This window comes from Mytilus californianus, unplaced genomic scaffold (assembly GCF_021869535.1).
Source record: "Mytilus californianus isolate M0D057914Y unplaced genomic scaffold, xbMytCali1.0.p SCAF_6, whole genome shotgun sequence".
Taxonomy (NCBI): Eukaryota; Metazoa; Mollusca; class Bivalvia; order Mytilida; family Mytilidae; genus Mytilus; species Mytilus californianus.
This window is the reverse complement of record NW_026262712.1, coordinates 97,111,485-97,135,520: the sequence shown is the minus strand read 5'-3', so window position 1 is coordinate 97,135,520 and position 24,036 is coordinate 97,111,485. Positions and strand designations below refer to the sequence as shown.

At 32.7% G+C, this 24,036-nt stretch overlaps 1 protein-coding gene across 1 annotated transcript in view; it reads right to left on the bottom strand.

The window, feature by feature from the left end:
• Positions 1-3,434: 3,434 nt before the first annotated feature.
• Positions 3,435-24,036, bottom strand: part of LOC127706498 (uncharacterized) — an 89,661-nt gene continuing 69,059 nt past the window's right edge. Inside the window, exons 42-52 of the mRNA XM_052211149.1 lie at positions 23,155-23,276; positions 22,667-22,806; positions 21,776-21,923; positions 20,591-20,794; positions 18,031-18,255; positions 16,221-17,006; positions 15,302-15,514; positions 13,109-13,204; positions 12,145-12,470; positions 9,675-9,870; positions 3,435-6,489 (exon numbers count right to left, since the gene is read on the bottom strand). Of these exons, the coding sequence (XP_052067109.1) occupies positions 6,209-6,489; positions 9,675-9,870; positions 12,145-12,470; positions 13,109-13,204; positions 15,302-15,514; positions 16,221-17,006; positions 18,031-18,255; positions 20,591-20,794; positions 21,776-21,923; positions 22,667-22,806; positions 23,155-23,276 (2,737 nt within the window). The 3' untranslated portion in view covers positions 3,435-6,208. The remainder of the gene's footprint in view (positions 6,490-9,674; positions 9,871-12,144; positions 12,471-13,108; positions 13,205-15,301; positions 15,515-16,220; positions 17,007-18,030; positions 18,256-20,590; positions 20,795-21,775; positions 21,924-22,666; positions 22,807-23,154; positions 23,277-24,036) is intronic.

Sequence of the window (24,036 nt, the reverse complement as noted above, 5' to 3'; positions counted from 1 at the left end):
CCAAATCTTCACATCCTTTGTAGGACAACCACACCGTCACAATATCTGTTCGGCATGTAGAACAAAACCCACCACCATGAATGAAGGAATATATGTACACTATATTTTGAATAATACTATCCTCCACCAATATATACAGGTTCATTTTTGTAGTTGCTCGCATAACTTGTTGTATCACGGTACTCTTAGTTGCATTTAAAATTCATAGGCTAGTTACCGGACATATATACAGGGGGATTATATATGTTTACGTGGTAAAATTGTTCATACATAAAAAGAAAACGTTGTAAAATAATTACATCAGTCAGGTTCGCACTCTAAAATCTAAAATCTAAAGTCTAAAATCTAAGATAGTTCGTCTTTCATATCGGTCTTATTACCATCCAGTATATGGGTAGTCCTTTCGCATTGGGCTAAGAATCTTAGAACTCGGCGCATTGAGCTTATTGTCTTTCACAAATTGTATTCACATCGTAAAATCTAATAAAATGTTCATATTGTCTAAAAACTTAAATCACTTGTACTCCGCGCATTGAGCTTGTGGTTTCACATCATAAAAACTAATAAACTTTAAATATTGGCCTTATCTATATTAGCACTTCATGCAGTTTCATCACAATCGGACTAACAGACTAAAAGATATCATCTCGCGTCTGCATTGGCACCGGCACGCCCATATTACGTTTTAATTGCTGCGATATGCATTTGCAAGCATGGACATAATACTATCAGTAAGCGTTTGACATTTATGATGTCAAACTATGTGTTCGACCTATTTGGAATTGACTGCCCTACACCCCAGACCCCACCCACCCATAGACCATGACCAAGACATCTTCATTCTATCCTTTGCTTACAAGGAACAAGAATGCATTCAAGGATCAGTACATTTATATGAACCGTTATTTGGTTTAGGCCGTTAAGTTACAAAATTCACTGGTGCGTAAATAGTTTGACAAACGGATCAAAACAAATCCAAACATACAATTTGCCACGTTTAGAAAATGATTTAGTAGACAATTTAGAAGTTTTGGGCCAATATCATTGGAAAAATTTGGTAAACCGCCGGTTTCGAATAGGGTCAATATTTGTCTGTAAATCATGGTTAGAAATGAGACTGCATTGATACAACACAAACAATTATTTACCTATATCAATGCACCCAGAAATTAAGTGACTTTAAGTCTGTTAAATAACAGTCAGCGGATCATCATTTTCTAAGTAGAAATTACCATAAGGTAAAAATAAATTACTCAAATGACCAAATAGGCTTAAGCAAGGGCCAACCTTCTTCTTCTTCTGGTAATCTTCTTCCGTCCACGTCGGGACAACCTCCAATGAGAAGTATTCTGTCATCTATATGTATAGTAAATCCGTCACCATAATAAAACCATCACCATATATATACACCATATTTACACGTGCAAGACCCTCATGGGTAGTCAAGGTCGTTAAAAACCCCCCTCGTCGTCGTCGTTCAAAGTAGAGTGATTAAAAATTACAACCCATTTAAAATTGCATTTGAGGAATGTTCAATCAAATTAATTTAATTTTCAATACGAAATCAAGCTAAAACATACTGTTAATAAATATTGAAAAACTATAGAATAAAAAACTTGTGCACTCTTTAGGTCGGTATACAAAATGGCATCTATCTGGACACTTAACGCAAATGCTTTTAACAATTGCAAGTTACTAAAGATTCTTCTTTAAATAGTATTTGCCAGGGGCTACCTTCAACTTGCAGTGAGGTATGAGCTCTTGCTTCAGGTTGGATTCCTCACTGTGATATAAAAGAGAAGCGGAAGATACCAAATCTACAAAAAAAAAACACAATCCCATGGCAAATAAAGAGCTGCGCCATGAGCACGTGATACGCCCGTCGCTTTTTCATTTTAAAGTTCCATAACCCCTCAATGTCATATCAGAAATTTATAAAAAAAAACTAGAGGGAGGTTATTTTAATAGATATAAACCAGTCACCAAAGTTTCATGAAAAATGCTCAAAGCACTTTTGAGTTATTGTCCAAAAACTGGAAATTCCCTGCCTTTTTATTAATAAAACTCCAAAACTCGGCAACATAAAGTCTTAAATTTATCAAAATCGAAAGGGAGCTTACGTCATTAGATATAAAAAATTCACAAAAGATTCATGGAACTGCTCAAAGCATTTTTTAGTTATTGTCCGACATGTAAATGTATCATCTGCTTTTGCAGTTTCTAACTTTCATAAGTTGAAATAGTCAATAAAGTTTACTAAAAAAATACACTGAAAACAAGAAAAGAAACCAAAATACACCGAAATAAGAAAAAAAAAGAAAAAACGACAATTAGCTTGACGTCATAAACTTACGTCATTGACGTTGCCTTGGAATATCTATATTTAGGTACATATATAACCTCTCGTGATTTTTTTCCGCGGTTAATACAATGTTTCATCAAAGAGGATTCCCTATTCTTTTGAGCCAATGAGAAAGCAGAAAATTTATATTGTCATATAATAAACCATAATACGTCCCGTAAATGGGTGTATAAAAACGAAAAACGCCCAATAGACAAACAACAGTCTACAAAACACAACATAGAAAACTAAAGACTAAGCAACATGAACCCATCCAAAGCATGGGTGATCTCAGGTGCTCCAGAAGGTTAAGCAGATCCTGCACAACATGTTGCACCTTTAAAAGTCTTAGCGGTAAGTCACATTCGAGAAAGAGAGGACAGGATTGTTGTTACAATAATAGAAACATATATGTTGTCATCTGTGAACAGACATTCGGTGATAAGTCTAATTTGGTAGGTTTAGCTAGCTATCATGAAAACCAGGTTTAATCCACTATTTTCTACATAAAGGAAATGCCTGTACCAAGTCAGGAATATGACAGTTGTTTTCTATTCGTTTGATGTGTTTGAGCTTTTGATTTTGCCATTTGTTAAGGGACTTGGAGTACAGTATTTTCTTTTGTTATTTTACTTTTTGGTAGGTCATATTCGAGGAAGAGAGGCCAGGATTGGGGTTACAACAATTGGAACATATTTGTCAGTATCTGTGAAACAGATATTCCATAATGGTCAACCAAATTATGATGGTGTCTGTAAAATATTTGTAGGGATGACTTCAAATTCACCTTGTGAGAAGAAGAACAGAAATAAAAGCTCTGTTCATTTGCTTTGGTGTGGTCAAGTACATGTCAGCATTTTGTGTCCTGAGTTAATACACAATATTCCTTCTTTTCCTATTCAATAACTACTTAACACAACAAATTTCCATCAGAACATCAAACAGAAACTACAACAACAAAAATAATTGATTCAGTTACTCTAAATATGGTTGTCCTTACAAAGATCTCTTTTTTGTACAGAAATATTTTGTTGATAATAAAAACTTGTTTTATTGGTAAATGAAATTTTCCATGAAATGCAATGAATAAAACTAGTATCAAAATAATTTATTTTAAAATTTCAACAAGTTTACAGCTGAGCTGGTTGTAACAAATAACAGAAACACTTTAAAAATTTCAGCATATACATGTATATACTGATATAACTTGTATAAGTAATTTATATTGTATATCAACACAAAAAACAGCATCAAAATGAACATCTGTTTCCTTATCCACAAGCAATGGTATTCTTTCAGATCCAATGCGAGTTATCAAATTATAAAGATATGAAAAAGCAATCTTTCAAAAAGTGCACACCATTAAATTCTGCGGCAAACTAGACTTGTCAGAAGACCTACAAATTAGAAATTACCAAATGAACCAAGTTCTGTTAAACTAAAACATGTAAAATGTTGTAAGACAACTGAAATTGTTATGGACTTAAACTATATATATAGTAATAATTTCATAATTTAAAAAAAAACAACTTTGGGTATCTCCAGATATGTGAAAAATATCTTGTTTGTGAAGAGAGTAACACAACTGGATTTGTCAAAGGTTCAAAATTGATATAAAGAAAAGAAAAATGCTTTTGAGGAATCAAACATTGTATGAAGAGTTAATATGATTTGGTAAATCACTAACCCAATTTTTAAAAAGTTCAAGGTCCTATTTTAAGTTTTCAATATAACGTAATTTGTGCTGGAATTATTTCCCTTAACCATCATTTGCCATCATACTGGAGGGTACACTGGTTGATTTTATTTTATTAACTAAATTAAAACATGTGGTACAAACAAGTCTTATAAAAAATCCTTACTTGGTTGTAGTAATGAATTAAACATGTCAGAAAACAATTTGGTGGAACTATAAGGAAATCAACTCTTATTCAAGTTATTTCAATAAAAAATTATCTGTGGTTACTATGTCATTACTAAGTCAAAATCACAATATCAAATTATATCTTATTACCAATTTGAGTAACACATGGATTGATCAAAGGAAATTTGAGTTCTATGGTGATTTACTCAAATTGATAAGCAACAGTATACCATAACTCATTTTGTTAATGAAGGGAATACAGAAATTCAGGTTTTACAAATAAACATTTTATGCAATTCCCTCAGAATTAATAAAAACATAGAAAACACTAAATATCAATAGAAACATGAAAAGCATTTGGTTAGTATTATAATGGTCAACTCAGCTTTAGAGAATTGTCCAACTAACAAAAAATATCCAACAAATAAAAAAATGAACTTAAATAAAAATGTTTATAAAATATTGGTTAATTTTTTTAAGACAAGTGGTTAATGAAAAATGTATAGAAAGTAGACAGGTGGGCTATCTTTCATGTAATTCATAAAATAAAGTTATACCGTAATTGCTATAAGTATTCTGCATTTTATACTGATCCTGTTGGCTTGATCTGATATAAGTCAAATTGGATACGACTAAATGCAGATGGTGGGTTAACTTCAATAAAACAGAAACCAAATGACATAATCAATCACAAGACATCTTTATAAACATTTATAAATTTAAAAAAAATAAAAATTGAGGACATCACAAAATTTCCTTTCCTGAGGGGTGATGAAGAAGTACTTTGAAACTAATATTTCCATCTGAATTGCATTTTTTTTATAGCTGCATACACCCATATCTGCTCCCAATAATCACACTGAACCTTGAAAAAAAGATATAATCAATTTTTTCCAATTTAGTCATTACAATAATATCAGAAAATGTTTCAATAATTTACATACAAATTGCACAATCAGATTACAGAGACATATATAGTATTTGGACGGCAATCTAAAAAAATAACAAGATAAAATAAGACATAATAACAGAACTATTTACAAACAATGCTGTACATTAAAATATCACAGACATCTAAAAAATCATTTCTTAGGGGATTAACATTCAGAAATTCAAAATATTACAAACAAAGCACTTCAATATCATTTAATAGGGGGATTAAAATTGGGCGTTTCAAAATATCACAGACATTGCTCTTTGAAATAATTTCACAATGTCAAATGGATCCTTACAGTTCAACAGAAACAATTAGTTTTATTTTTGTATTTCCTCAAAATCTCAATAAATCAGAAATATCTTTTACTGCCAACAATAAATGTACATGACAAATGGGTCTATAATCGTAAATAATAGGACCACTCAAAAGGGCGTTTATCAAATGATTACAATACCAATTTATTAAGGTTATCTAGTTACTTCACACAATTTTTAGTGATTGTCGAATTACAAGCATTATAACTTAGGCACTTTTACCAATATGAGGCACAAATCATTAAAGAAGAATATATTATGATCATAAAAAATAAAAAAGTGTACTGTTTTTAGCAAAGAAACCTTATAACCATAATAAATATTGCTAAAAGCAAAACAAACAAAACATTGGAGAGTTTTAACCAATATCTGAAGAAAACATGCATGTAAGAAACATAAACAAATGTAAGGGCTATCACATATAATCATAACGCATCACAGGAACAAACATTAAAATAACTCCATGGGCATGGCCAGCTTTAAATTTCAAAGTAAAAATGAAAATCTTTTGAGTAGTGTACCTTATCATCCCTGCGGTAATGTTAAAATAATCTGTATAACAAAACATATCAGAAAAGACAAATCACTGCATTTTGTGTTCTTTCCTAGTTACTTCTGTAAATTTCAAGATTAGGTAGTATCAAACAAAAGCCCTCAGACAATAGCAGATCCAAAATAGGAAATTTAAATGTATCTAAATCATAGTCTGTTTAAAAGTTCAGAACTTCAACATACTTCTACTCTTGATCAATTTATGGCAGTTTAAAACTTCCTGCCGTCTGTGCATAGTATCCTCCTACAGAAATGGCCCTAACATTAACATAGATAGCTGTACCAGTCTCTGCCTTAACTGATGCTGGTATACCAAATGTAATACTAGACTGGTTTGTAAACTGCCATTGTATAATGTTGACACCACTCTGGAATGATCCAGCCGATACCTCATAGTAAAGTGAATAGTCAGAGGTGAAAATGTCTCCCCACGATACGACTACTTCATTGTTAAGGTAGGATAATCCAAGACTCTTGGAATCTAAAAAAAAAATTTAAGAGATATTATTTACAATGCAAAATGTGTCCATGGACACTAACCCAGTACAAACCATCACATGTTCATGTTCAGTGAACCATGAAATCAGGGTCTAAACCCTATTTGTCATATACATTAAAATGTTCTCCTCATAATGAATGTGAATTAACTTAGAAATTTATGTGAAAACTTCATGGTAAACAGTAAACAGAAACTATAACATAATGGATGGACTGACAGTCCAACTCAGGGCTGTTCCATAAAAACATACATGGAACCCAGGGATAGTACTTTCAAATCTCAACTAAGGGTGATTGTCATATATGTTTTGGCATAGTGGAAATGCATACCTGTCAACCTATGACAATGAAATAAGAATAAGAATGTGAGCAGCTTTTAATCAGTAAAACATAACAAATGGAAGTTTTTAACGACCTTGACTGGCTATACAGCCCTTGCACGGTCGGTAACAAAACATAACAGAGGTTGATATTAGAGTATAATAAAATAAAGTTAAAAAATTAAAGTAGGTATAGATGAACAAGAGGCTCTCAAGAGCCTGAATCGCTCACCTGTATTTCAGAGGAGAAGATTTTTAAATGTTAGCAAACTTGATGAACAAATTGTGTAAAATTGTCTTTAAAGGGCAATAACTCCTTAAGGGGTCAATTGACAATTTTGATCATATTAACGTTTTTGTAGATCTTACGTTGCTGAACATTATTGCTGCTTACAGTTTATATATATCTATAATAATATTCAAAATAATAACAAAAAACTGCAAAATTTTGTTAAAACTACCAATTCGGTGGCAGCAACCCAACAATGGGTTGTTCGATTCGTCTGATAATTTCAGGGCCGATAGATCTTGACCAATTAAACAATTTTACTCCATGTCACATTTGCTCTAAAAGATTCAGTTTTTGAGATATAAGCCAAAAACTGCATTTGACCCTTATATTCTATTTTTAGCCATGGCGGCCATGTTTGTCGATGGATACAAACTTCGGATACAATTTATAAACAAGATACCCTAAGGATCATTTAGTTAAAGTTTGAAGGTAATTGGCCCAGTAGTTTCAGAGGAGAAGATTTTTAAATGTTAGCAAACTTGATGAACAAATTGTGTAAAATTGTCTTTAAAGGGCAATAACTCATTAAGGGGTCAATTGACAATTATGGTCATATTAACTTTTTTGTAGGTCTTACTTTGCTGAACATTATTGCTGCTTACAGTTCATATATATCTATAATAATATTCAAAATAATAACAAAAAACTGCAAAATTTTGTTAAAACTACCAATTCGGTGGCAGCAACCCAACAGTGGGTTGTTTGATTCGTCTGAAAATTTCAGGGCCGATAGATCTTGACCAATTTAACAATTTTAATCTGGTCACATTTGCCCCAAAAGATTTAGTTTTTGAGATATAAGCCAAAAACTGCATTTGACCCTTATGTTCTATTTTTAGCCATGGTGGCCATGTTTGTCGATGGATACAACCTTCTGATACAATTTATAAACAAGATACCCTAAGGAACATTCAGTTAAAGTTTGAAGGTAATTGGCCCAGTTGTTTCAGAGGAGAAGATTTTTAAATGTTAGCAAACTTGATGAACAAATTGTGTTAAATTGTCTTTAAAGGGCAATAACTCCTTAAGGGGTCAATTGACAATTTTGGTCATATTAACGTTTTTGTAGATCTTACTTTGCTGAACATTATTGCTGCTTACAGTTTATATATATTTATAATAATATTCAAAATAATAACAAAAAACTGCAAAATTTTGTTAAAACTACCAATTCGGTGGCAGCAACCCAACAATGGGTTGTTCAATTCGTCTGAAAATTTTAGAGCTGATAGATCTTGACCAATTGAACAATTTTACCCCATGTCAGATTTGCTCTAAAAGCTTTAGTTTTTGAGATATAAGCCAAAAACTGCATTTAACCCCTATGTTCTATTTTTAGCCATGGCGGCCATGTTTGTCAATGGATCAAAACTTCGGATATAATTTATAAACTAGATACCCTAAGGAACATTTAGTTAAAGTTTGAAGGTATTTGGCCCAGTAGTTTCAGAGGAGAAGATTTTTGAAATAGTTTATGACGACAGAAGACGACAGACGAAGGACGCCAAGTGATGGCATAAGCTCACATGGGAAGGGCCCCGGTGAGCTTAAAAAGTAATTTTCAAAATTTTTATTTTTTAATTGTTCTAAGGTAAAACAATAAGTAAAAGTATTATTCTGATATGTTTTTGCATTCAATTCATATTAGATTTAATCTTTTTACAAAAAAAAACATAAGTTTAAGGAGTATATTGTGAATTGACAAAAAAGGGGAAGTAACTCAAGTTGTTTTTAAAACAACTTTGAAATACACAAATTATTTACGACCTAAAGCTAAGGTAATTGGTGTTAATTAACAGTGTGTTTGACACCAAAGCTGTCAAGTGAAGCCATGCACTGAAATGGGTCACTTGAGCTGAGTTTACACAGCTAGTTGAACTTCTTGTCCAGGAAGAATTACGAATTTGCTGGTATTTTAAAGAAATCAGTTTATATCTAATCAGTCCTAACGCTTAGGAATCCGGGTGAAAACGGGTTATTTTACGAATTCCCGGGTTATTTGGTCACCCGGCGGGTGTTCCGGGTGACCCCTCAGAATTGTGAAAATCTCGGGTCACACCTGCAGGATCTGGGTCAGTTGACAGGTATGGAAATGTTAGTGAAATTTTAATTTGCCTCTATAAGTGGTTAACCTATTTTCAAAGTGCCTTCCCTGGGTACCATGCATGTTTTAATGGAACAGCCCTCAAGCAGAGACACATTGCCCATCTTGCATAATAAAAAAAACATAATGAAACGTTTTTAAACAATTCGAAAGGGCAGACTTGCCAGAATTTTTGCACATATATATCAGGCATACAATCTTGAAAATTATATAATACCTATTGGTTTCAACCTTATCACTTAACCATGAAAATGGAAATGGAAAATGAAATGGGGTCACACAAATATATGAACGTATTATTTGTAAAGTTCATATCTTGATGAATTGTGTAGTGAAGTTTTGAAAGTGAAGGCATATAAGAATGATAACCCTTTAAATTTCATTTCAATTATTCTTTAAACAAAATAAAAAAATCATTAAAACTGTCTTGGACAATATGTGTCTATACTTACTATCTACTTGGGGAACTGCAGTCTGAACAGTTACATTAGTAGTCACGTACAATGATCTGAGGAACAGTTTATTCATAGCTTGTGTAGACACGTCATGTTTATCATCTGTTAGCGACATCTTTGTGAAGTGAGTGTATAATACTTCCTGGTTTGCTGGGAAAAACATGGCCTCCGACATCTGTCCAGGATAATTTACCTGAAATATAATAATATTGTACTGATAATTCCTTACAGTGATCTTCTAAAGGGCCATAAAATGGAATACTATAAGCCAACTATTTTTTATGAGCAAATAAAATACATCACATGTTGATATTCTGTTATACATATGATAGCATTAGTTTTTCTGTACCAGATGTACATTTCAACTACAAATGTATCTCCGGTGATGCTTGCCAACAAAACATTTGAAAAACAAAAATAAATAAAAAATTAAAGAACCTTAGTGAGCTCGCTCACATACCCCACGTCCCCACATTGTCATTGGAGAAATAAAATAAGTGTAAGAAAAAAAAATTGTATAAGAAAAAAAAATTGAATCATAATTTCCTGTCAATATGCAAATCTACATAGTATGTCCTTATTATCTAAAAAGGTTTCATGAAATTCTGTTGTGTGGTTTCAGAGGAGTTGCGATGACAAACTGTTGCAGTAGTACATTACAGCAAATAAGTTCAAAGGGGCGTAACTCCTGGAAAAAAAATTGAATCTTAATTTCCTGTCAATATGCACATCTACGTAGTATGTCCTTATTATCTGAAAAGGTTTCATGAAATTCTGCTGTGTGGTTTGAGAGGAGTTGCGATGACAAAAGGTTGCAGTAGTATATTGGGCAAATAAGTTCAAAAGGCCGTAACTCCTGGAAAAAAAATTGAATCGTAACTTCCTGTCAATATGCACATCTACGTAGTATGTCCTTATTATCTGAAAAGGTTTCATGAAATTCTGTTGTGTGGTTTCAGAGGAGTTGCGACGACAAAAGGTTGGAGTAGTATATTTGGCAAATAAGTTCAAAGGGGCGTAACTCCTGGAAAAAAAAATTGAATCGTAATTTCCTTTCGATATTCACATCTATGTTGTATGTACTTATTATCTGAAAAGGTTTCATGAAATTCTGTTGTGTGGTTTGAGAGGAGTTGCGATGACAAACTGTTGCAGTAGTACATTAAAGTAAATAAGTTCAAAGGGGCGTAACTCCTAGAAAAAAAATTGAATCGTAATTTCCTGTCAATATGCACAACTACATAGTATGTCCTTATTATCTAAAAAGGTTTCGTGAAATTCTGTTGTGTGGTTTGAGAGGAGTTGCGATGACAAGAAATAGGACTGACGGACAGACGGACGGGTCAAAAACATTATACCCTCCGCAACTCGTTGCGTGGGGTATAAAAGTTAAGAGCTTATAAAACAAAAAAGACAAAAAGTATAGCCAAAGCCAGAGCTTTCCATGATATATGTATATACAAAAAAAATAAACTGCCATAGAGTCAGCTAGAATTAGCTAAGATAAAATAAGCATTAACACAAAAAAAGTTGGTTTAAAGTTGGAAACAATGAGGTTAATCATGGATAACATTTACAATCAAACAGAGTAAAAAATATTGCCATACAAAAATTTATACCAAAAATTCATAAAAGAGCATGATCCTCCTTCATTATAAAAAAAATGAAATAAAACACATATATTATATATATTAACACATCTTAACAGTTGTTGATAGGGGGCACATAGAATGATATTTTAAAGAAGAATAGCAATATAAAGATGAAAATTTGGCATTAAAACTATAACATATTACAAGTGAACAATTTTTAACAAACTTTCCATTGAAGAAATCTTTGATAGGCTGTAGCTGCTGAAAAATAGTGAGTGGTATTTTACTGTGCTATAAAAAATGATTGAGGAAAATTTTGCAAAATGACTAAACATTTATGCTGATGCGAAGAGCACAACATAACCATAAGGTATCACTGAAAAGACTAATTACTTTTACAGATATTGTTGTAAATGCAGCATAAATACATATTGTTTATTCAACTGTACACATCATCTTGAGTACATCCCTAACAATACATAATTTGTTGTATTCATGAAATGGTTGTGAATCATTGTTGAAGCTGTTTTGTTTCGAAAAGAAATTCTACCATCTCTGCTCACATGTATTCCATTGTGTATGTCTTTTTTTTAAATGTCTATAATTAGTCTTATGAGAATAAATAATACATGTTTTAACCCTTAATGATGTTCTTATGGAAATACAGTTGGAAAGGAAATTTATCCACATATTTTATCTATAACATTATATATAGCTTTTGGTGGGGGAAATATAACATTGTCACATATCATTAGATTCTGTTACATTATTATTAACATTGACACTTTCAACAATATCTACTTTGAAACTTTCAACAATATTTTAAAGTTTAACCATCAACTTTATATGAACCCTGATGATCACACTGAAGTTACCTTGTATGTTTCCACACCAATGCTATCTGTAAATCCAGACCATTTTATTCTCAACGTATCTGTGAGACCTAGGTACCAGTCTCGAGGGTTGTACTCTGTAGACGACAGGGAAAGAACTTCCATCTGCACTGAGGAAATGGATGGTGGCGTATTTGAGATTTTAACTCCATCAGTAGACAAGGAGTACGTCAGACCAGCATTGTTCTCACAACTGAGGGTGGTGTAGATGGTATACCCTTCTAAAACACTGTAATCAAATTCCATTGAACCTGGTGAAGCTGATATTTCAGTGTAAATAAGCAAGTCTGTTTTACCTGGTGTGTAACCTGTAAATATACAAACATGGTATTAACCTGATTAAGTTTACAGACAGTGTAAATTAGAGCACATGTGTTCACCGGCGTGTAGCTTAAAATTCTACAAACACAGCATTAACTTGAAGTTCACACTGTAGTGTAAACTAGCAAGTACATATATATTTCCTGGTGTGTAGCCTAAAATTATACAAACACAGCATTAGCCCTCATGAACATTACACTGTAGTGTAAACTAGCAAGTACATACATGTATGTTTCCTGGTGTGTAAAATCACCACATTAGCCTGATGAAGTTTACACTACAGTGTCAAGTAGTGAGATCACCTGTTTCCTATAAATTATACATTACATTACAAGATTGTTGAGAAGGGGACACCTCTGTGTGCTTACTGTTTCAAACTTGACCAAAATCAAAGTAATTCTTTTATGATGTCATAAAATCATTGTCATGTCTCTTTCACTACTTTTTCTACTTTATCATAATAATGTGTCATTTTGAAATTTGAAAGTATAAATTCCAGTGAAAACCAAATAAGGTCAATTTGTCTTTTTAGCCACTTTGTTTTTATATATTACAGTTAGTTGAAATCATTTTCCCCCTAGTGTATGTTTATCCATTTAAATAATTTCAGATGACTAAATCTTACCGATTGCCCATTTACAGAACTTGATACCAGATTCCAAGTCCTCTACTTCCCAGTTTGCAACAACTTCATTAAACGTCCAGGAATCCTCGTCAGCACCTGTCACAATAAAAACATCAGTTTAGTACAGTTAAAAATATACCAATTATTTGTATTTCAGAAGCTGTTTAGATGGACGTCAATATATGATGAGTGGAATGGGAATAAGTTCATGTAAAGCTACTTGTTTTAAAAAAAAGATGATTGTAACATGGCATTGCAATAAAATTCACATCTCATGTTAAGCCATTTTTTTTAAATGAGTGTAACACATTTTATTTCTTAATGAATAAAATGCTCCGCTGGGCACAGCTTAATACGACCGCAGAGGTCGAACCCTGAACAGTTGGGGCAAGTATGGACACAACATTCAAGCTTGATACACACTTACTTTGGATTGTGATTAAATATTTGACACAGCATAGGTTTCTGACACAGAATGAATGTGGTCTAAGAACTTATAAATTTTTAATTTACCTGTTCAAACCATATCATTATTATTTGCTTTTATATATAAATCAGAAATAACCAATTTAAAATGGAAAATTTAAAAAAAAAAAAAGGAAAAAAAGGAAAAAAAAAAAATTTTTGAACCCCCTTATGATTCATCACCCCCCAAACTCAATCCAAGCCTTCCCTTTGTGGTATGGAACCTTGTAGTACAATTTCAGAAAGATCCATACACTTACACACAAGTTATTGTCATGAAACTAGAAAAATGCTTGTTTTTTGCCCCTTTTTTGGCCCCTAATTCCTAAAATTTTGAGGCAATTACCCCCAAAATCAATCCCAGCATTCCCTTTGTGATATGGAACCTTGTGGTACAATGTCAAAGAGATCCATACACTAACACACAAGTTATGTCTGGAAGTTACAAAAATGCTTATTTTTGGCCCCTTTTTGGCCTCTAATTCCTTAACTGTTGGTACCATTACCCCCAAAATCAATCCCAACCTTCCTTTTGTGGTATTGAACCTTATGGTAAAATTTCATAGAGATCCATTCACTTAAACTAAAGTTAGAGTGCAAAAACCAATGTGTCTTCGGACGACGACGACGCCAACGTCATACCAATATACGACCACAAAATTTTTTTGCGGTCGTATAAAAAAACTAAAGCAATTCTACTAATTTTTATTATTAAAGTAAAAGTGTCAAATGTGTGAAACACATATGTTTTTTTATTATCAAACATAATTGCATTTATACTCATCATTTTTGGGGCCAAAGAAGAACTCCAGAAAGCATCTCCACTTCAGTATAACATAATTCAAGACTAATATTATAAAATGCAATGACTTTTTTCTGTTTAAAAACTTGCGCCATATTCTTGTTTAGTCTAAACACATTAAATCTCAATAACTTTGTTAAAAAGTAAAAAGATTCAGAATAAAATCCAATATTTATATTACATAAACTATTGACACAGAGATATGTCTCGCCTATCGGCATAAAATTCACAAAAAGACAATCTGATGGACAGAAACATTGCTTATTAATTCAAGGTCACTGGACCATGATCTAGTGAGCAGGGCCTCGAAATGGTCGACAAACTGAGATGTACAGACAGTAATGTAACTTTATAGAAAATATTGCTGTCTATTCAATAGCATAATAATAGACTCTATTGTAAGTAGTTCCTATTAATCCAACTTTAGCAGAAAATTTAACATTGAAAATTGTTAATTAATTCAAAGTCACTGGACCATATCCTAGGGGTCAGGGCCTCGAAATAATTGTCAAACTGATATGAACTGACAGTAATGCAACTTCATACAAATTGATCTATCACAAGTAGATCCTATCAAACTAACTTAAGAAGAAAACTTAAGATTGAAAATTGCTAATTAATTCAAAGTTGCTGAACCTTGAGCTAGGGGGCAGGGTTGAAATAGTCATCAAACTGATATGAACTGATAGTAATAAAACTTTATATTAAATATCAATGATCTATCACAAGTAGTTCCTATCAAACTAACTTAAGCAGAAAACATAACAATATGTTGATGCCATCGTCCACGTCACCATCCCCGGAAAAGCAATCCCTATGTCTAGCTTTAAGCAGGTGAGACAAAAAAATAAATGCAGATAACTTTTGTTGGTATATGATTTTCAAAACCTAACATCCAATGTATGTGTCTTTCAAAATGAACATACCTCTACCATCATAAATATATTTAATATCAGGTGGTGTCAGATCTACCAGTATGGGATCAGAATATGACACACCCCTCAATCCTGCAGCATTAGTAGCTATAGTTGTTACATAAATAAAGGTGTTGTGGACCAGTGTTACATTATTGTTAAAGGCAAAGTTCATCAATCCAGCACTTCTGAATGGTTGGATCTGTGTACCTCCCTCTGCATAACCTACAACATAAACAAAGTTAATCAGTTCCACAGTTCTTAATGATTGGATTAGTAAATGTATAACTGGCAGTTAAGATCAAGGTTTATCAGTCACACACTTCTGATTGGTTGGATGACAATGGTGGTCCTATTAACAAAGAAAGACTTAAAAATATTTTGTCACTAACTTTTGTTATAACTCTTTTTGACTTACTAAGCTGTCAACAAAGATTTATTTCTCACGTAGTTGAATACAGCAAAACAAAATACTAATTTGATTGACTCCTATATGTACTGCATGCACTATATGTGTAAGGAACTAATGTACCCAGTACTTCTCTATAACTCATGTTCAGAAAATGTAAAATTGAACATTATAGTTTCTTAAAATGAACATGGCTTAAGTGATAGGCCTCAAAGTCTTCAAAATATAAAGTTAATGGAATAACAGTTGAACTATCAATTATGACAAGGTATTTTACAAACGCAAACCTAATCAGACAACATTTGAAGAATATAAAAATTAAAGTCACTGAAGCATAACAGAGTGACAGGGACTGTATCCCATAATATCACATTTGACCTGACACTATTAACATTAGCCAAAAACTTCAAAATATATGTTGTAATAAAACAAAAACCTCAGACAAAGAATACCATTGTCAACTTTTTAAAGTAGCAGCAGATTTGGGAGAGACTTATCTTTATCATAACACCAGGTACTTACCTATAGCCCATGTGTAATCAATAATGGGAGAATCTGGATCAGAGAAACTCCAGGATCCATGGATAGAACTCCATTCATGTAAATAAACAACATGACCATGCACATTGCCACTTGTGGCACCTGTTGTTAAGTTTACTTCCTGTACAGAAAGGTCATCTACAAATATCCCCGTAGTCATGTCCATACTACCTATTGTAATATTCACTGCATTTTCTGTGGGTCTAAAATAGACATGGTGTGTATGCCAGGAAACTTCTTCACGGTCTGAACTTATTCCATGTCCATCTTTACGATAACTTTTAGTGTAAATTAAGAATACCAGTCTTTCTCCATCACCAAATTGTATAAATCCTTCTTTATTGGCAGCCACTGAGTTGGTTATTGACAAATGACTACTGAAGAAGGAAACTCTGTAAAGCTGTCCAGCAATAACTTGTGGTAATTCTTGGTGCACATTTCCTCTTATGAACAAAAAAGATCTTCCATCTCTGGCTAAATTAACATCAGATGATACCACAGCCATACAAGTAAAGGGTGATGGTATCCATGACAACGGATGGTAACTAGTGGAAACCATACAAATATCAATAGCAGTAACATTTTCAAACATAATTTCATCTCCACCTGTGTTTTCAAATGATGTATTATTCCCAAGTTTATCAATAACATGAATGAACTTTTCAGGAACGGGAGGAGTTTTGTCAATGATGGCACTATCTGATACAACAATGTCTGACTTCAGCCCAGCGCTATCAACAGAATAAACTTTGGCATATAATCTTGTTCCTGTAGTATAAAAAATAACTTTCAATTTTGTTGATATGAAATCTTCCTGACATGTTCAGTATTAAAGTAAAAATATAAAATGTATCACAGCATACAAGACCAATAATTTACATAGTGTAGTTACTATCCACGCCAATCTTGAGTCAACAAGTGGGGAACTTGAGGACAAATAATTATTTCATGCAATCTAATGGTAAATTTACCATAGTGTGACAAAGTCATTTTTTAATATATAGAATATGTCATAATGTCAGGCTACAGATTTGAGCATTTTTAAAAATCCCTCGTGTTGCTTTCATTACTGTGATCTCTCAACACTGAACTGAAGTATCTCTTGGATACTGGGAATGCACAATTCTACCCACTTAGTAATATTATAAAGTGTTTTTGTATCTGTGATAAATTCTGTTTTTCCTTAAAATTAAAGACTTACTGCCAGTGTTTATTAAATAAATAAAGAATGTGTCCATGGGACAAAGATTATGCCCCCTCTTGCATATAACGTTATAAAGAGGCATAACTCAAGAACAGTAAAAGTGACACCACCCAAATTCGAACTTGATCTGAGTTTTGTGGTAATAATCATTGTGTATACGTTTCATAACATTTGGTTGAGGCAAACTAAAGTAAGAAAATGGAAATGAAAAATTCAGCATTTTTTCCATATATAAAGGAGCACAACTCAAGAACGGTAGAAGTGACACCACCCAACTTCGGACTTGATCTGTGTTTTGTGGTAATAAGCATTGTGTGTAAGTGTCATAACATTTGGTTAAGGCAAACTAAAGTTAGAGAATAGAAACCAATTTTGGGACGTATGTACATACTGACAGACGGACGGATGTACGGACCTAAATGGTTATCACTTACTACCCCCTCCAGTGACAGTGGGGCATAAAAAAAAATTGTCAAGCAACAAGCTACTAACAAATTCCCAAAATAGTTGTTAAAAAGTGTTTTCTTTTCTTAATGCTGAGTGTGTGGCACTGTTCAAAAATTAAAAACTGAAAACATAAACTGTTACCTTGGGGTATTTCAGTAGATATATTACTAGAAGCAGATACATGTAAACCAGCATCTGTCCATCCCAGTACACTACATTCCGTCTTGTCTCGTTTCCTGTTGTCTACAAAAGTTGTCGTCCCAAAACAAAAATAGTATTTCTCTATACCAGATTCAGTATCTGTAAAGCCATGCCAGTGTGCAGAAACAGATTCAGATGAGTTCATAAACTCTAAATCTGTACTTCCTGAAAAGTACAAATACATATCTAATTCAGATGTAATCAATGCAAAGTACAATAACATATGTCATTCAGATGTAATCAATGCAAAGTACAAATACATACTTCATTCAGGTGTAATCAATGCAAAGTACAATCAATGCAAAGTACAAGTTCATACTTCATTCAGATGTAATCAATGCAAAGAACAAATACATACTTCATTCAGGTGTAATCAATGCAAAGTACAATCAATGCAAAGTACAAGTTCATACTTCATTCAGATGTAATCAATGCAAAGTACAAGTACATACTTCATTCAGATGTAATCAATGCAAAGTACAAGTACATACTGTAAATTCAGAAATTATTGCGTGCATTTATTATTGCGATTTTGTCATTTTAGACGAAAATGCGATTTGATTTTTTGCGATTAATTCATATTAAAACATTTAAAATGCGAGTTTAAATTATTGCGATTATAACCATGTCGCATTTTTCACAATAATAAAAACATCGCAATAATTTCTGAATTTACAGTACTTCATTCAGATGTAATCAATGCAAAGTATAAGAACATATGTCATTCAGATGTAGTCAATGCAAAGTACAAGTACATACTTCTTTCAGATGTAATCAATGCAACGTACAAGTACATACTTCATTCAGATGTAATCAATGCAAAGTACAAGTACATACTTCATTCAGATGTAGTCAATGCAAAGTATAAGAACATATGTCATTCAGATGTAGTCAATGCAAAGTACAAGTACATACTTCTTTCAGATGTAATCAATGCAAAGTACAAGTACATACTTCATTCAGATGTAATCAATGCAAAGTACAAGTACATACTTCATTCAGATGTAGTCAATGCAAAGTACAAGTACATACTTCATTCAGATGTAATCAATGCAAAGTACAAAAATACATCAAAATACACATAATATTGCTTAAAATCAGATACAATCAATGCAAGGACAATTTTGCATTTTTCAAATTAATGAGATGCATTGGTACATGAATATCTAAGCATTAAGCTGTAGACAAGGCAAATAATTTCATCAAAAGAAATTCAACCTAAACAAAACAAATTTTTACTTGTAACTCATTATTTGTATGTAAGAACATATAAAAAACACCTGGTTTATAATCAACAAGAGGCTGTCGGATTGACAGCAAAAATGCATGAAATGATATTTGCAAATCTGGACCCCCAAACGAGATCAAGTAAAAAAAAAATGATTTTTTTAAGGAGGCCGAAATGGAAAGGTCAAAATCAATCTTGACCACCAATTTATCATAAGTGACATAATATTAGAATTTAAGAGAGTATATAAGTACACACACATTTGTTCAGCAGGGGTGGGTAGGTAGAAATCATGCAGTCAATAATGAAAGAAATATGTTTACGAGATTATAACCTTATCTAACATGAAACCAATAGAATCTTGTGGTCTCTCCAATGACTTTCCAGAAACCCACTTTCAAATGGTTCTTGTCTTGTTTCTTAAAAGTATCACAAGATTTTCATCTAAGCCTTTTCAAGTTATCGCATGGACAACGCTCTAAGTATCACTTTATGCTACTGTAAGGTCTATAACGCATCCACAATAAAAGCTAAAATTGTGAAATTCGAACTTGACCTTCTTCTAGTCACAGGAAACAAACATATCTAAATCAGAAAAGATTTCGTCAAAGTGTTTTCAAGTTATTGCTTGGAAAGTGCTCTAAGTATCACTTTTTTGCTACTTAAAGGTCTACAACTCAACAACGATAAAAGCTAAAATGTTGAAAATCGATCTTGACCTTCATTTAGTCACAGGAAACAATATATCTAAATTTGAAAAAAAAAGAATTCGTCAAAGCGTTTTCAAGTTTTTGCACAGACACTGTTTGGCAGCCGCCCGATCAGAACCCTGACCGCCTGCCAGCTGTACATCACCAAATTAATAACCAATATTTTCCTTTTGAAATCCGATTAAAAATGGGTCTAAGTCTCAAATGGCCTGGTTGCAATATTTGTGACTAATCAATATAGAATGTTTACAATGTAGTTGCAATTACATGAAGGTTGTAAATTTTACTGGAAAATAACTGAGTTCCCAAGTCTGGGAAATGAGAAGAAGTTCCTGAAAATAATGCTTAATAGCAGTTGCACAACTTCAACATATGTGCAATCTTCCTGTGAAGTTTCAGGAGCCTGGGATGAAAACGGTAGGATGAATTGATTACATAAAACTTGTTCCAAATTTCCCCTGCCTGCTAATCGGCCCGACATCAACATACCCAGCCAAAAATGACTTTAGTCAATTACAATTTACTAGAAGTAGCTGTTTCCGATAAATGTTTCCCAACTTACCTAGTCCATCATAAACAATTCCTGACTTAGGTAGTGTATAGTCAATAACAAAACCATCTGATGTTGCTGTTGTGTGGGCTCCAGCATAATTATAGGCTATAACGTTTGTGTAATGGACTACACCTGGGGTTAGTTTTAGACCTGTCATGTTGTACTGTTGGTCTGTTCCTGGAATGTCATGTGCTACTCTAAGAATATCATGTCCTGAAATGTAAAAAAAAACAGACTTCTAAAACATACTGGAAAGCTGTCTGACAAAAGTCAGACTAACAAAGATACTTTTACAAATGATAACGAAAAAGATTATACAGAATCTTGAATAGATTTGAATTAGCTTTTTGGTTATTCATACACTCAACAAAACTTTTCATTTTTTGTCTTGGGTTGAAAGAACATCTTAGAATCCTATTGATTTAAAACTATTCTTAAGTAAGACATCCTGGCACAAATACAATACAGAATTGGTTCAGTAGGTGTGTTGATGTTAGTGACCAGCAGTAGTACAGAATTTAAAAGCCTACACCAATCAAGGGGCCTCAGTGGCCGAGTGGTTTATGTTGTTACTACTGTAATCACTAGCCAGTCAACACTGAGGTTGTGAGTTTGAACCCCGCTCGTGCGGGTGCACTCGACTCCAATCTTAATTGACTAGGATTGTCAGTTTTCCTATCGAAGGTCGGTGGTTTTCTTCCGGCACTCAGGCTTCCTCCACCAATAAAAACTGGCCGCCACGAAAGAGCCCAAAAGTGGTGCTTAAAAGTGGTGTTAAAACACCAAAAATTAAATCAAATCAACCTACACCAATCACTCTAAAATTATGCCTATTTAATGATTTGCAATTTCTGTGTAACTAATCTTTCACCATAGGTCATTTTAAATTGTTTATTGGCTCTTCCATAATCTAATATGTGTGGATGTGGTTAGGAAGAATATTTGAATCTAATTTGGTGAGCAGTATCTTTCGACAACAGCTTTAAAAATTGTATAGAAAAAAATTAATAGGTTTATAATATTTGTGGCTGGGGTCATTAAAAAAGTGTCTACTGACCAACCATACAAACATATGTCATTCTAGCACTACCCTTATTGTTGTTTCTGATAATTAGTATACAAAAAAAAACCCTGAATTTCTTCATATAAAGATTTATCATACTAAAGGAATTTACAACTCGAGTCAGAACTCACCTCCTGGGAAAGTACTAAGATAAATACTGTATTTCTCTATAGTTTTATCATACTCCAGGAATTTACTGTTCCAGTCAAAGGTTATAGGTCTGCCTATCTGCATGAAGTCTGTGTCTTTAACTGTAGTTCCTCTTATTTTTTCTATTACCTTGAACATAAAGAAACCAGATTATTTATAACATTACTTGCCTATGATATAAACTTGTTTAACATATTGCCTATTTGAGATACAATACTTATAAAATAAAATGAAGATGTGATATGACTGCCAAGGAGACAACTCTCCACCAGATACCAAATGACGTAGAAGCACTTCTGTTGCATCAATTTCCTTATACATTATCAATAACATGCCTAATTTTGATCTATTAAAGTAGAAATCTATGCCACAACATCAATTGGTGCAAATCCATGCTTGATACTGGTATTATGCACAGCTAATGAAACCAGCATTGCATGATAAGGAGTCATACCATTATCAAATCAAGGTTATGACATCACAATATTTGATTACATAGTATGTGCACTACTTCACTTCACATTCACTCTGAATCTGATTGTATAAATGTTTTAAAATGTTAATATGACCATATGACGGATGATTGGTTTAGGTTGTAAGCTCTTATTAAGTCTTTGAATTTTATCACTGAGTCTGTCCAATTACTGCTTCATCCTTCAAAAGAGGGTATTTGTTTTTTAAAAACCTCAAAACATCTTATATTCCTCATTCTATGTAAAGTAGATCTGAAAAAAAATAAAAGTTTGACTTTGACAGTAGTCAACGCTTGGTTTTGTCTTAAAACCACTGTTCCACCATATCTACCTGTACTTCCAAGCCAAGTACCTCATCCCCTATTCCTTATGTATATTCTATGTATCTATCAAACTCACAGATTTTCCTCTAACAGAAGCTAACACAGGAGCTTGTCCCATTACAACTATTCCATTCGATTTAAACACAGCATACTGGTCTGCTGAGTACCATATTCTCACAAACACAGAGTAAATCAAAGTATTCTCCAATTTGTCTCCTGAAACAATTACAAATATTTGATATTGTTATACTTGTTTAATAGAATGATCTTTATTTAAGTCTATGCTTCATTTCCTTCATAATTTGTTGGTTGTTTTTAAATTTGTTAATTTTAATAAAAGTCATACCTTTTTATTTTGATTAACAGAAACAGTTTCACTTTGAAGAGACAAATTAAGTACCATTATTTAATCAAGATGGAAACAATGATGGTTCTACTTTCCATATAAAGATAAAATATAGAGTTAAGAAAATTTTGTTCAATCAGTAAAAAAAATCTTTTTTCACATTCATTAAACACTACAAAATAAAAAATGGGTATGCTTGTTTAACTTCTAAAACTAACCAGGTTTAGTAGAAAAAACACAGTCCTTAAGTTGACCGCCATCTTGCCAAACTTTTTCTTCCACAGGATCATATATACCAGATGGTAAATCAAACTGAGTGTAACCAACACTCCATTCATACCTTAAATAAACAAAAGAAAAACTGATTAAACTCAATATCACATTTAAACTTGCAATAAAAACAGAATTTAGTGAGCACTCCATTAAAGCCTGACATGGAGTAAATGGAGATCAGTTGGCATTTCATGCATACCTGTAACAGAGTTAAACTAAACGTACCAAAAGAAATTTCATACAGGAAATATTATATCACATAGCTTATCAACCCTTCATTTATGCTGGAGGAGTCAAACTGAGTGTAGTCAACACATCGTTTATACCTGAAGCAAGACTTATCATTACTCTAAAATATACATATTCCTAATCAGTTATGACAAGGAGTTCTCCTTTAAACGGCAATTTAGCTGTTACAAAATACTTAATCACAAAGGAGTAGGTTAGATAAGGCCCTAAAATGGCCCCTATTTCTAGCTACAATTTTAAACTAGGACTTATTGACCAATATCACAACTAATCATAGCTAATACAATGAATAGATAGACATTATGTCTTTTTGTTGAAAATTTATGTACTTGTGTTCTTTTCATGACATCACAAATAGCACTCATTTTGATTTTCCACGAAAGTTCAGTGAAAACAGGTAAATTTACATTTATTTCTTTGACAGGAAACATAGAGTGCATAGGTTGACAAAAAAAGATATTTTAACATAATGTTTGTTATAACATTTTACATATCTGACTAGAAAATTTAGTTTGTTGAAGCCTGCGCTCTATATTTCCTTGGTCTCAATTTGGTTGAATTCTGGACAATTTTGTCAA